At 38.3% G+C, this 14179-nt stretch overlaps 1 protein-coding gene across 1 annotated transcript in view; it reads left to right on the forward strand.

Annotated features, from left to right (window-relative positions):
* The window catches only part of TIA1 (TIA1 cytotoxic granule associated RNA binding protein), a 27983-nt gene extending 18586 nt beyond the window's left edge, over window positions 1–9397 (forward strand). The window contains 7 exon segments of the mRNA XM_045294181.1: window positions 2667–2822; window positions 2825–2888; window positions 4047–4142; window positions 4265–4349; window positions 4819–4942; window positions 5788–5930; window positions 6765–9397. Of these exon segments, the coding sequence (XP_045150116.1) occupies window positions 2667–2822; window positions 2825–2888; window positions 4047–4142; window positions 4265–4349; window positions 4819–4942; window positions 5788–5930; window positions 6765–6891 (795 nt within the window). The 3' untranslated portion in view covers window positions 6892–9397.
* Window positions 9398–14179: the final 4782 nt, after the last annotated feature.

Here is a 14179-nt window from a genome sequence, read left to right on the forward strand (position 1 = left end):
TTTTTTTTTTTTTTCATGTTTTACACCAACTGTTGTCTCATTTCACCCACTTTTCTCTGTCCGTCCCCCTGGGATGGGGGCCTTACATCAATTATTAAAAGTTTTGTTGGGACATAATCCATACATATATACTTAATCAACTTTAGAACATTTTTGTCTCCACAAAAACTCCCAACCCATTAGCGTTCACATGCACTGCCTTTTTTAGAAGTCCAAATTAAAGGCCATGTTTCCTCTGGAGACTCAAGAATTGTTTTCTTGCCTCTTCCTGACTTCTGGTTATTATTCTTGACATTCTGTGACTTGCTGACTACTTCATTTCTGTCTCTTGGTTCACATAGCAGCTTCCTTTGTCGTGCATCTTGGTGTGGTCCAGTCACTGGATTTAGGGCCCACACTTCAATTACAACTGGAAAGACCCTATTTAAATAAGGTCTTGTTCACAGGCACTGAGGGGTTAGGAGTTTAATATATCTTTTGGGGGAGGGACACAGTGCAACTCAAGAGTTCACACTGGTTAGTGTAGTAAGTGTTTTAAGAATATGCTTTTCCTTCTTAAGCACCTCAAGAAAGTTTGCGGCCTTAAATCTGCCTAGTTCCTTTAGTGGTAAGCTGAGCCACGTTTGACGCATGCAAACCAAAGCTACATTCCCATTTACTTTTCAACCTGCTCTGAGGTGGTTCTTGATCTCCTTTTCAGAAGTATTGACCCTACTCTTTTAAAAAGTAGTCTGAGTATCACAAACAGCTTGCAAATTGGCTGCTAGCAACTTAACTGGTTGACAGTTTGAACCTTCCCAAAAGCGAAGGCCTGGCAGTCTGCTTGAGTGAAGTTCACAGGCCAGACTGCCCTGGGGAGCAAGCAGTCTGGCTTTCACATTGAGGGTCACCATGGGTCAGGGGTTGACTTGAATACCAGTAGCAACAACAACTCTTCTCAAGGTCGCCAGCAATCCCTCTTACAGATCCCTGCTTCCTTGGCTCCTTGTAATACAGTGGTTCTCAGTCTGTGGGCCGTGACCCGTTGGGGGGTCAAAATGACCTGTTCAACAAGGGTGGCCCAATTCATAACAGCAAAATGACAGTGATGAAGTAGCAATGAAAATAATGTTCTGGTTGGGGGTCACCACCACATGAGGACCTGTGACAGGGTCGCAACATGAGGAGGTTGAGAACCACTCTAATACATAACTGGTTTCTTCATCCCTTGATGCCTATTCCTTCTCCTCATCTCAACTAGAAGTGTTTCCTTGACCTCGTTTTTGAATGCTGCTCTTTCGCAGGGCTGTTTTCTAGATCTTCTCTTTCTGGTCTTCATGACTGTGCTCCACACTTGGTAACAGGTGACCTCCATGTAGATGTCTCAGAGACAGCTTTAAACTTCAGGTGTGCTCCGAGTTATCTGGTGCTGCCCTAGCAAAAGTACCACAAGGGAATGGCGCTTAATGAGCAACGGTTGATCTTCTCGGAGTTCGCAGGATAGAAGCTCACATCGAAGGCACCAGCTCGAGAAGACTGGCTCTCAGTCCCTGTGTGCGTGTGAGTGTAGCCGTGCGCGGTGGGGAAGCCTTGTTTCCGCTTTCACAGTTTCTTGGAGATATTCATGCAGTGTCTGTCTTTTCTGTCATTCATGTTTGCTTGTTTCAGTGTCTAATTTGCGCTTTGACTTCTCAAACGTGATTGGCGTAACACACATCTTTCACTAATACGGCCTCATTAGCTTCAAATAGAGTAGCATTCGTGAATTCAAGTGACATTCAGAAGTGTACAGGGGTTAGAATTTACAGCGCATATTTGGAAGTGAGTAGGTCAGTTCCTACACATGTTTTAAATGGAATATTTTGTTTCTTCCCCAAATTTTCCTTTCCTCCCTTCCAGTTTCTCAGTAAATGACAGCACGTCCGCCCTGTCTCACTTTTTTGAGTTTACCCACTGACACTGTAGTAGTAATCTTGACCATCAACATTTTTTGCCCCTGAAATATATGACAGTAAACCCCTAGCTCATAAATCACCTGTATGTTTTTACTACTTTTTTTCATGTGCCTCTTTTAGACTCCTACCACTCCTTCCTGCCGTAGCACCTACCACTCCTTCCTGCCATAGCACCTGTGCGGAACTTTTTCCTCTTCCTAGATTTCTTTTTAACTCGTCCATCTTTCTGTATCTCAAACTCAGTGTAAATGTCAGTTTACAGAGGCCTTGCCTAATCATGCTATCTATAGTAGATCTTCATGGCTGTATTCTCTATAACAGCCTTTTATTTCTTCTTCAATTTACAATTACATTGCCCTACAAAAGAACGTAAGACCCATGGTGACTGAAGGCCCTGCCTGTTTTGTTCATGCTGAACTCTCTATAATTTGCTGCCTAGAACATAATTCTTGTTCAGTACTTTTTTGGTTGGATTGAGATACCAAATGCTATCATGTCTACCTGCGTGGTTACACAGACTTGATGATAAATAACTCTTTAGTGCTTTGGAACCTTCCCAGAATCTGACAGCCAAATAAAAATTTAAAGCATTACTACATTTTAGAAATGGTGTCATATGTTGTATTTTTCTCACAAATATTTTTGAAAAGCAACCATGAATTTTTTCAACTGCTAAAAGTTGTTTAGCATCAACTAATAATGACTCTCTGTTGTTTCTAATGTGTGTAACAGGATGCGGAAAACGCCATTCAGCAGATGGGTGGCCAGTGGCTTGGTGGAAGACAAATCAGAACTAACTGGGCAACCCGAAAGCCTCCCGCTCCCAAGAGTACATATGAGTGTAGGTGTATTGGAGAAGAAAAGGAACGTACCCTAGCTTTTAAATGTTAGAGCTGTTCCGGAGACTTATTGCAGAAATAGATGAGAAGCAAATCAAGACTACTGTGCAAAAATGTACCTAGTTTTCATTTCTGTAATTATAACAAATGGTGTTCTCTCTAGTGTCAAGTCTCCTATTAAAAATAGAGAATTGGGGTAATTTTTAAGATACTCTGGGGGGAGGTTTAATCTTAAATTCAAATGTGATGTGTATTATGTAAATTGTTTGGTCGAGGTAAATACTAATATTATAGTAGTGTAGTTTGGGGGGACAGAAGGATTTCTCTTAAGTTGTCTCCCCAAAATATATGCCAGATTTAGCTTGAGAATGACTGACTGTTCACTAGGCAGCGAAAGTAGGTCAGAGATTATTCTCCCTAACATCGGCCATCTAGACTGTATAGTCTGACTCACCCTAAGTAAGGTCCACTCCCTTCTGATAAGGATAGCAGTTGTCTGTTTACTTGCAGGAGATACCAGAGAGGGCAAACCCGCCCAAGGATGACCAAGGTTAGGTAGCCATTATCGGCTGTCTAGATCAAGGAGACACCACTGTTTATCCCACAACAAATATGGGCACACCCCTAGGTTATCCCCCTCCTATTGATTGCATTGCCTATGTTGCTACCCCTCCCTGTGACTTAGGTTATTGTCTGCTATCAGGGGACTCATGCCTCCCAGAATAGTAATTGTCTGTTTTATTGTATGAGACACCAAACTTGTTCTAGGATGAATTGTATTGCCCCTTTTCTGTGATATATGGCTCTGTAATCAGATCCCCCTAAAGTGAGATGATACATGGTTAGCAATAAATAGGGAGGCTCCCTGGCCCATGAGAGAGGTATGGACGAGAGGGTGCTCCCAGAGTGGGGCTGAGGAAGGAGGGCGGCTCCCATGAGGGAGGTGGACGAGGGCGGCTGTTCCCACTCTAGCCGCTGGGTTCCCCCCCACGAGGACCACTAAGCGGGGTGGAGGTGAGCAATGCTACCATGTAATATGTCTGACTGTATTATTGTATTATCTCTCATGCTCTCGATAACTTCAATATAATGCTTATATATCTCAACCGTACAATTGTGTATTACTGAGTCCGCGATTAATGGTGGGGGCTGTCTCCCCCCCCCCACCCACCGCACCATTTTAATTTAATACTACAGTAGTTAATGCTTTTTTTCTTTTGTCTTTCCAAACATTTTTAGTCATAAATTAAAGATAAAAACTATCTTTCCCCAGCAAACACCAAACAGCTGTCCTATGATGAAGTGGTCAATCAGTCTAGTCCGAGCAACTGTACTGTATATTGTGGAGGTGTGACGTCTGGGTTAACAGGTAGGAAGCCTTACTTGTATAGCATCCTGAGATAACTGTTAAACTGAGCAGTGTAGTATTTACAGAGTTTTCATATAGCTATATGATTTTTTTTAAGCCTCTTTTTGTTTTTTATGTAACAGAACAACTAATGCGTCAGACTTTTTCACCATTTGGACAAATAATGGAAATTCGAGTCTTTCCTGATAAAGGATACTCATTTATCCGGTAGGATTGTTTTTGTTTTTTAAACAAATAAGTTTTGATTACTTAACCTAGTCATTTTCCTAAAAGCTTACAGTGGTTAATAAATAGAGATTTCTTTAGTAGTTAGTTTTGTTTTGTTTTATTTGGTCTTTTCATTTCTCTCACAACACAAAAGCAGCAAACCATCTTTATTAAAATGTTTCTCACAACTAGAATACCATATATACGGAATTATAAGCTGACCCGAATATCAGCCGAGGCACCTCATTTTACCACAAAAACTGCATTAAAAATATGCGGAAAAACTCGCCTTATACCTGAGTTATACTGTATCTTTTAAAATGGGGAAAGGGGGAGAAAACAGGCCATTTCATTCTTTCTTGTAAAGCTGTCTGTTTTTACCTCAGCTCAGCTTGATTTTTGAAGTAAACTTTATTCATAAGCATTTAAAATAATTTGTATTGGTGATTCTTAATATTGTCTTCAACAGGTTTAATTCCCATGAAAGTGCAGCACATGCAATTGTGTCTGTGAATGGTACTACCATTGAAGGTCATGTTGTGAAGTGCTATTGGGGCAAAGAGACTCTTGATATGATAAATCCTGTGCAGCAGGTGAGAGGGTTCTTGACCTGGAATGTATTGCTGAGCTAATCATAAAGGTTATTTTTATATGAAAATTGTTGCTAATCCCTGTTAATAAGTTCCTACCTAAAATGGTAGCGTGGAAGGGTTCTTCCTACGTGGATGATAGTTCCAGAGTGGTGGGACAGGGATTGCAGTGGTGACTTGGTGAATGTGTGCCCACCTCACTTCACTCAGACTCACACAGTGGACTTTAAAATGCTCCGACAAACCTAACAGGGTATTAAATCTTTTTTAAAAACTTGGTAGATTTATTCTCATACTCTTTGAAGGACTTTGAACAAGCATGCTTGACCCAACTGAAACAAACTTGCGAGTGGTAATGATATTCCTAGCCTAAGCATTTTCTTTTACACGCTGCTTGTGTTTTTCCAGGCAGCTTTAGTGGTTCCAACTGTGCCCACAAAAATTGGTTAGGAGGAAGCTGTAGATGGAGCATGGAGGTGGGAGTAAGAAAATCCTAAATGATAAAGGTCTCCCGTGAAAATAAGCTGAATATAAGAATAATTACTCCTATCTTTCTAAAAGAATCAATCATGTGGGTCATTTGTAAAACATTTCAACGTGCTGAGTTCAATATTATTACTAGGACATTTATCCACTTCCTTATAAAAGGCCTCCGTTCAGAGTATCATAAAGAGTCATAAGAGAATGACCTCACTTTATTGTTTTTATTTTTAAGCAGTCACTAAACTTGTTAATCCTGCCTTTTTAATAGTAATAATAGCACTGTTGACTGAGTACTTATGGACCATTTCTGTACAAATAATTTCAAATAGTACTAACTTACCTCTTAAATTTTTATTTAAAAGCAGAATCAAATTGGATATCCACAAGCGTACGGCCAGTGGGGCCAGTGGTATGGAAATGCACAGCAAATTGGCCAGTATATGCCTAATGGTTGGCAAGTACCTGCATATGGAATGTATGGGCAGGCATGGAATCAACAGGGATTTAAGTAAGCACATTTGCTCTTTTTATAAAATGTCAAGAATTTAATCAGTAGGTAATGTGGCCCTCTATCTTAAGCATAGCTTTCAACTGAAGGGAATGGAAGCTTAAAATTATTCTTAATTTATAGCTTGAAATGCTTTTCAGTAAAATACTATCTGGGAATGTATTTAACTTGGTGATGTTTGGCAGTGACTCAATTTTTTTTTAGTAAGAAAAGAACTATGACACGCAAGTCAATTTTGAATTTAGTTATTTTGATGCCAGTTTTATTCAGTATACTTATTCCCTGTAAATGCACTTATCTATACATTGTTTTTATGTCAAACTTCTTTAGGCAATTCTAAACTAAATGCAATTTTACTTAAGTTTCTGAAGAACTGGGTATAAAAGTTTTTCCAATTATAAAATTTTATTTTTGTAATGTTGCAAAAATCTATGGCCTATATTCTAACAATTGTTTGAACTTCTTTGAGTAATTTAATGTAAAGGCTAGCCTTTATCAACCTATGCCTGAGCCAGATGGGCACTATTCTTTCTGAGAGGGGGGTTGGTTTTTCTGTTTGTTTGTTTTCAGTTCAAAGGGCATAAGTGTTTATAAAGTTAAGAGTACTGGCTGTAATTCCTAACATTTAAATTTGGGAGTGCTTGGCTTAAAAAGAGAAAAAAAATTTTTTCACCTTTGCTTTCTCTGTGAAACAGTTTTTCTTATTTGGGGGTTTGGTTTAGTCTTTTAAAGGATATTTCTTATTTCCCATAAACCTGTTATTTGTTTTTGGCATTGTACTTTATTTTATTCAGTGGATTTCCCCTTTTCTTTGTCTTTCACATTCTCTACCAGTCAGACACAGTCTTCCGCACCGTGGATGGGTCCAAATTATGGAGTGCAGCCACCTCAAGGGCAGAACGGCAGCATGTTGCCTAACCAGCCTGCAGGGTATCGAGTGGCGGGGTATGAAACCCAGTGAGCAAGGACTCCAGAATCGAAAGCTACATGCAGTGTAGTAAAGCCTTGTTTACTTAAAGATTTATCAAATCAGTCAGTGCAAATGTCAGATACAATGTATTTATTTAAAAGATCCATTTTTTAATCATGAAATTACTTATCCACATTGTTTTAAAAAGAAACAAGATGCTGGATGTCTGCCAATTTTTGCCTTCATTACCTTTTTTGATAAAGTTTCTCAGATCCTTGTTTCAAAAAAAATGCAGGGATTGCTGCCACTTTTTAAAATTAAGAGGCAGAAAATTGCACAATGTTGAACTTTTCTCCACTGAAGTAGTGTGCAGTTCTAGTTTGCATTCCTGATAGGACGTAAAACATGTAAGACACAGATGTACAAAGAAGAAGAACCAAACCCGTGTGCAGCGTTTGGAAGTGGCTTGTTACCCTCCTCTGTGCGCACTTGTGTTTTAGGTTAAAGAAAAAAGGCGTCATTTGAACTGTCCCATCTCTACTTTTGATCCCCTTGGGGTTTTTTTAATGTAAATTATTAGTTTACATCATTTTTGTATCTACATTTTTTCACAAATTTGTCTTGCCTTATAAATATTCTGTAAAATACACTTAAAAGATGATGTTCACTTAAATTGAAAACTTTTCTCAGATGGATTGATAATTGCATTCATTTTGTGTTTTATATGAGAAGGTGCCTCAAGAATTCCCTGTTGGATTTGTTGAAAGGATTTTTATCTTCTGTGATAAACTTTGCTGTGTACCAGGAAATCTAAAAACAAAAACTTGTTACTAAAGAATATCTCTGAAATGTGATAAGTTCTTATGAACCCATGTTAATTTCATGTGTCAGCGTCTACATTTATGTGTACTATTTCAGTATGTAAAATGTTTTAGCAATTTAATATTTTGCACAATTAGCGAACTTTGTATGTTGTTTCCTTCTTAAAGGTGTCATGCAGAGTTGACATGAGATTTATAAGGTTTTAAGTTGTTTGCATGTGAATATCAAATACACACTTTGGTAGTCTTTGAATACAAAGTCATCTGCTCTTGTTTTTCAAGAATTTTGAGACATAAAATTATATGTAAAAGAATATATTAATTTGCCATTTTCTAGTTAGATTTACTCAAAAGGAGCAAATCAACTTAATTATATTATGTACAAATGGTAGCTGTGAAACTGTGGACTATCCGTGTATCAGACTTAGGGTTCTTTGTGAACTCTTATTTAATATTAGCCTAAAGGACCAGCCGGGCAAAGCATTTAAAAATGTTCAGAGGCCAAAAACAAACAAAAACACTTAAATCCTACCTCCTTAAAGAGCCTTCAAAGAGGAGAGAATCCTCAGTGCAATCGTTACTTTATTGTTTTGGTACCTGTTTTCCCGGAGTTCCCGCTTTTATCATTTTGGGGTGGCTCCGAACATTAAGAGGTTTAATCTTTGATGGCGTTGTTCAAGTTTTGACATTTCTAGTACATTTCAGTCTTTTTAGAAGAGTTGTGGAAAGTTTTGTTTTGTATTTTCAGTGAAGGTCACAAACTAGCTTCCATACTTAGATGTTTTCTTGTTGTTTAAGACCTTCAAATAACTCCCAGCATTTTATTTAGGAAAAGAAAAATGCCTGTGGAATTTTAGGGTTTCCTGCCCTGTATCTTCCAGGTGGGAGCAAAGGACTCGAAACTGGCCTCTAAGCCAATACACTTATTTCTAAGCCAGAGCCCAGGAAGGACAGCTCACAATGTGTAATTCTCTGGAGCTCAATTCTATGCAGTTGTGCTGATGTTTCATTAAGTCACTGTGTATTTTGTGTTGGTACATTAAAAGTTGTTTTATGGAAGTTAAGTAAATTTTTTTAATACTTAGAAATTTTATTTCCTTATTAACTTTCACAAATCAGGGCATGCAACCAAAAGCAGCTTAAATAAAATACTCTTTAAAAATTAAATATCAGGAAGCTATTTTTAGCTGACTTATGTTTCAATTTTAGACTCCTCATTATTTTCTGTTACTCAAAAGTATTTTTATTTCCTGAGCATCTTATAGACTGCAGGGTAAATTATTTGGGTATAAATAATTTAAGCAAAAGCATAATTTTTCTTTTATTTTGGCTATCAAGAATTAACACTTTTTATTAGCCAGTATATTTTCATAATGCACAAATATGAAAATGTACATTAACTACTTGAGAAGATTATAATGTCATTACTTATGATGGAAAGGTTACTACTGAACAGATTCTCATTTCAGGAACAGAGCTAACTTCTATTTAAACTTTACTCTTAGTGTTGAGACAATTCATCTAAAGATTTTTTCAAAACTCATACTGGTGTTAGTATCAGGTAAGGAAATTATTTTTTCTAAAATTGCTTCATTCTCTGCAATATGCTTTCAGATTTTTCTTTAAGATACTTCTGGTACTGTAAAGAACCTAAAGTAATTCACATTTAATGGTCATTAATCCAGTATCCTTTATCCTGACTGTTTGGATATTAAAGTTCCTTTATGTTTTCTATAGCCTGTGGGATCTTCTTGCAGTGATTATTGTGTGTGAGAAGTTTGGGGTTATTCTTTTGGGTACAGCTGTATTGTCACATTTACTGGTTTTTTTGTTTGTTTGCTTTTTCTTTTTAAATCTTAGTCAAGAAACCATGGTTTCTATTGGGTTACTGTTTAATATCACAAAGAATTGGCCCTTTGTAAATATAAATAATGATGAAACAAGGATCTAATTTTTCTTGTTCTCTCATTGTTGAAAATAAGATTCAGATTCTAGTTTTATTCTTCTCGTTCTTCTTCAATTTATATGTTTGCTAAATTTTATTCCCTTGGAAAATGCAGTTAAGAGATAGATTGCATTTACAAAAGGAATTTGTTTCATCAACTGCTCTAAAATGCTCAAGGCTACAGTTGAGTGTGAAAATAAAATGTGTTTATAAGAAATGCCAACCTTAATAGGGAGCGAAGATTTCTAAAAATAATTGGTTGGGATCTATTGCATATTATCTCTGTCACTGTGTTTAACTATTATGTTTAGAAATTGGTTAAACATACCTCCCAAAACATTGCTTTTTCATCGCTTTAGTAAATGTATGTGATTAAATATCAATGGAATAGCACTGTAGGAGACTTTGATTTATCTGGAATATGTAGTTAGGGAGAGCCAAACTTGAAACCTGCAGGTATTAACAGTAGTATGTCTTGAGTGACATTCTGCTCATAGAATTTTCCTCCTCTTCAAATAATTTTCTAAAGTCCCAGAGCCAAAGGCAATATTTTTGCCAAGATTTACTAGGAACTACACTATAGCAGGTATGTCTCAAATTAGTAGCTGAATTTATTCTATGAATAATTTAGCTAAAATGGTGAAAACAATCTCTTGACTCAGGGTATTCAGCCAACACAAGTAACCTGTACGTATGGGAATTATGCAGAATTTTGCATGCTGAATAATCGATAGATTTTTATCTTTAATCAGTTCTAGAATACCAACAGCCAGGCAGAGTTATGGTAGAAGATCCTTTCCTCGAAAAATTAAACCACTCCCAAATGAAGAAACTACATTTGTGGGCCCCAGTCAAAAAATTGGGCCACCAACCTGTCTTCAGTGAAGTACATAGTTAATAAGTCCTGCCCATGTACACAACTGTTCCAAGTGAGGTTTTAATGCTTCGTTTTAAATAAGGACAAACTAAGCTCACTGAACTTGTTGCAGAAAACTGTGATCCTGAAAAGTAGATCTAAACCGAATACAATTGGCAGCCAAAACTAATTGCCGCAGATAAAATATTACATGTAAGAATTATAGTAGAATATGTTAAGATATTGCAAAAATTTAAATTTCAGTGAGACTATAAAGAAAAGAAGATGGTCTGTAGCAGCAAATCCGTGTATAAGGGGAGGGGTCAGTTGGGAGGTATAATATCTAATGGAACAGAAAATAGGAAAGATAGAATTTTTATGGAAAACAAAATTTTATCTGGTCAGTTGATGAGTCTCACTATTGAAAAAAGGGTGCGTAGCTATGAAAATCCAGATGGGCGGCAAAAGGGGCTGGCCGATCATTGTGTTTGTTGGTCTGGATTGTTGTCTAGAGCAACAAAAGCAGTGACATCATTATATGTCTATGTATAGATACCTAAAGAAATGTTATACTGAAACAACATCCAGCCCAGTCCCACTCGAGTCTAGAAGTTTGAGGCATTCTGGAGCCATCTTCAGACACACACAGGTGCAGATAAGTCAAGCAGGATGTGGGACATCACAGGCCAGGGGTGCAGAGTCATGTGGGTCCACAGCCCATGAAAACATGATGGGACACCAGCCGTGCACATAAGGCTACCCCAGAGGCAGGCAGAGCCCTCACAAACAGGAAGGAAGAAGTTAAGAGAGTTGGAGGGTCGGGATGGGACTCCCAGTTTCTCCTGGGAAGGCCCCCCCGCGTCCCCCGCCCCCCCCAGCTGTGACCTTATTGACATGTTGGATTCCACCTTTACACACCCATACAAAGTCAAGTTGATGTGAAATCAAACTGCCACACTCAATTTCTAAGGACTGAAAATATAGCCACGTGTCCAGCCGTTCAGGCAACATTTACCTACATATATGCATCAGTACTGGATTCCAAAATTCCAGTTGGAGAATAGTACATAATGAACAGTCTTCTGCACATGTGTACATTTTAACCTGTGTATAAAGTGATTGAGTTTCCAGGTGTGGACTGGTACAGTATATATACATGGATGCTTCAAAAGGATTGTGGAAATTTTTCAATAATTCCACGTTGGCTTTTTTCCACAAACTTTACATCTCCCTCATAGAGCTTAATAGTCATAATAAACAGTTACTGACTTAAGTATGTATTGCCCTTCTGTCTGATAAGTTTATTGTAAAATGGGGTGTGTTTCAACTCGGCAGTATTCAGTCTTATATATCCCATACCTGAAGTCTTATGCTGTTACTTATGTGTGATCGTCTTTCAAACATTAGCGTGAAATGCATCGTGGCTCTCAAATGCAGCAAACCAGGGCTAGTGGTAACAGCAGGAGGCAAAGGAGGGAGGGTACATTTGGCAGTGAAACAAAAGGTTACTAAACCACACCAAAAGAGAGAATCGGTGAATGTTACTGCTCATGATTTAGGCATGTTGTACTTAACAATCACTATGATCTTCCAAAAAGCAATTTTCCGAGGTATTAAGGATAAGTTCCGTTGAAAGCTACAAGGCTCCCGAACGTGCCGAAGGAGCAATGCCAGGCATGGAGAAGTTCCCTAATGTCGCTGAGTGAGAGCCAAACAAGTTAATCCCTCGGCACACTGCCCATCCCTGCCAAGGTGCGAAACTTGAAGTTAATTAACGAAATAGGACCGAGTTACAATATCGTGTTTGTACAATGTCCAAATCTCACAATGTTCCATTTCACAGAGCATATTGTGAATGCTAAGTGATGAATTAGTTTAATAAAAGCTTTATTTTTATTAAAAGATCATTTTATTGGGAGCTCTTACAACTTGTAACAATCCATACATCAGTCGTATCAAGCACATTTGGACATGTGTTGCCATCATGTACTTTGTATTGAGCAGTGCAAGCTTATCTTAAAGCACATCATTGCTGTCAAGTTGATTCTGACTCTTGGCAACCCTGTGTGACAAAGTAGACCACTCCACGGGGTTTTCTTGTTGAAAGTCTTTACAGATCACCAGGGTCTTGTGGCAAAGTACTGCTGAGTGGGTTTGTATTACCAGCTTTAGGTTAGTCAAGTCCAGACCATTTGTGCCACCCAGAACCTTGTTCCAAAAACCAGTTTCACCATTCAGCCCTTGGGAAACACATAGCAAGAAATGTTAATTATGTATATCACAACTCGAATAAAGGAATGGATTTTCAGAGGATGTGTATACTGTTTCTGTGGGATACTGACTTAGAAACTGAGTGGTGGGGTAAAGAAACGTGAATTCTATTCATTGTATTACATATTGTTCAATTGCTGTGCCAGTGCCAGAGAGTACCCATTGCCCCTCCCCTTCACCAATGATCTGTGTATTACTCAAGTTTTATTTTGCCCATCTGATGATTGTAAAATTATCTCTTTAATTATATTTTCCTGATCACAAGTAAAGGTATCTTTTTTTCATTTGTTACTTATCATTTATATTTTTTTTTCAGTGACTTGTCTACTTTTATCCTTTGTTCATTTCTTGATTGGATTCTTTCACTGCTTTTCTGGAATTGGTCTTAATCCTTTATGTAGTTTAGACATTATCAAATCCTCTGGAAGAAAACTGTATATACCCGTGTATAAGCCGAGTTTTCCAGCACATTTTTAATGCAGTTTCCCTGGTAAAATTGGGTGCCTCGGCTGAGATACGGTTGGCTTATCCTTGAGCATGTACTTCTCTTTGGGCTTCTCAGGGTTACTTCAAATGAAAATCAGTTGTGATCTGACAATCAGAAACCTGAGCCTATGAGCGATTCAAAAGAAACAAATAGCAGATCGATGACTTTAGACATTATAATAATTATGCACTGAGTACCAGCTATTTTGTGCCTTTAAAAATAAATGCAAGAAGTTATTGTCACACAAAAAGAAACACTGGTGGTTCCCATGGGCAAGACTGAAAGGAAGAGCACCACTAAGAATAGACGCATTAACTTCAATGAGGGGAAGGCACTACTCAAGGGAAGGTCAGCCAGTTTTCAAGCCAACAGTACTGGGAAGGGAGTACAAGTGTTAAAGACAACTGGTAAGTATTATATGCACAATTCTAAAATACATGAAGGAAGAGGTAAACTTGTAAATTGATTAGAAGCTAATAGAATCTCTAGAAATTAAGTCAATGTTGCATTTACATAATCTCAACTTGTGAAGAGGTGGTGTGTCTAGCCTATCAGGTAATAGCCAATAATGTCTCTGTGGGCGTGGCCGCCTGCTCAGGAGTCTGGGAACGCCTGTTTTCCTCCCTGAAGGTGGAACATACGGCCTCTGCTTGACACTCCTGTTGACAAGCTACATGGAGCTGCACTGGTAGAACCGGAGCCGTGGAGCTGGAGGAGCCACATGGAGACCCCAGTACCAGTGCTGAGATGCTACCACCACCACTGGATCCACAGGACTTTCCACCCACTGGCCTGTGATCTTCCTGCATTCAGCATCATTGCATGTGTTATGTGAGTTTGCAGAGGAATTTACAGACTGTTATCGGACATATGGGCTAATATTGGACTTAGGGACTTGATCAGGGCTGGGCTGAGATGTTTTCTTAATATACAATTACTCTATATAAAGCTCGTTCTTA

This window comes from Echinops telfairi, unplaced genomic scaffold (genome assembly GCF_000313985.2).
Source record: "Echinops telfairi isolate 266 unplaced genomic scaffold, ASM31398v2 ScPeMD7_2573;HRSCAF=3158, whole genome shotgun sequence".
NCBI classification, from domain to species: domain Eukaryota; kingdom Metazoa; phylum Chordata; class Mammalia; order Afrosoricida; family Tenrecidae; genus Echinops; species Echinops telfairi.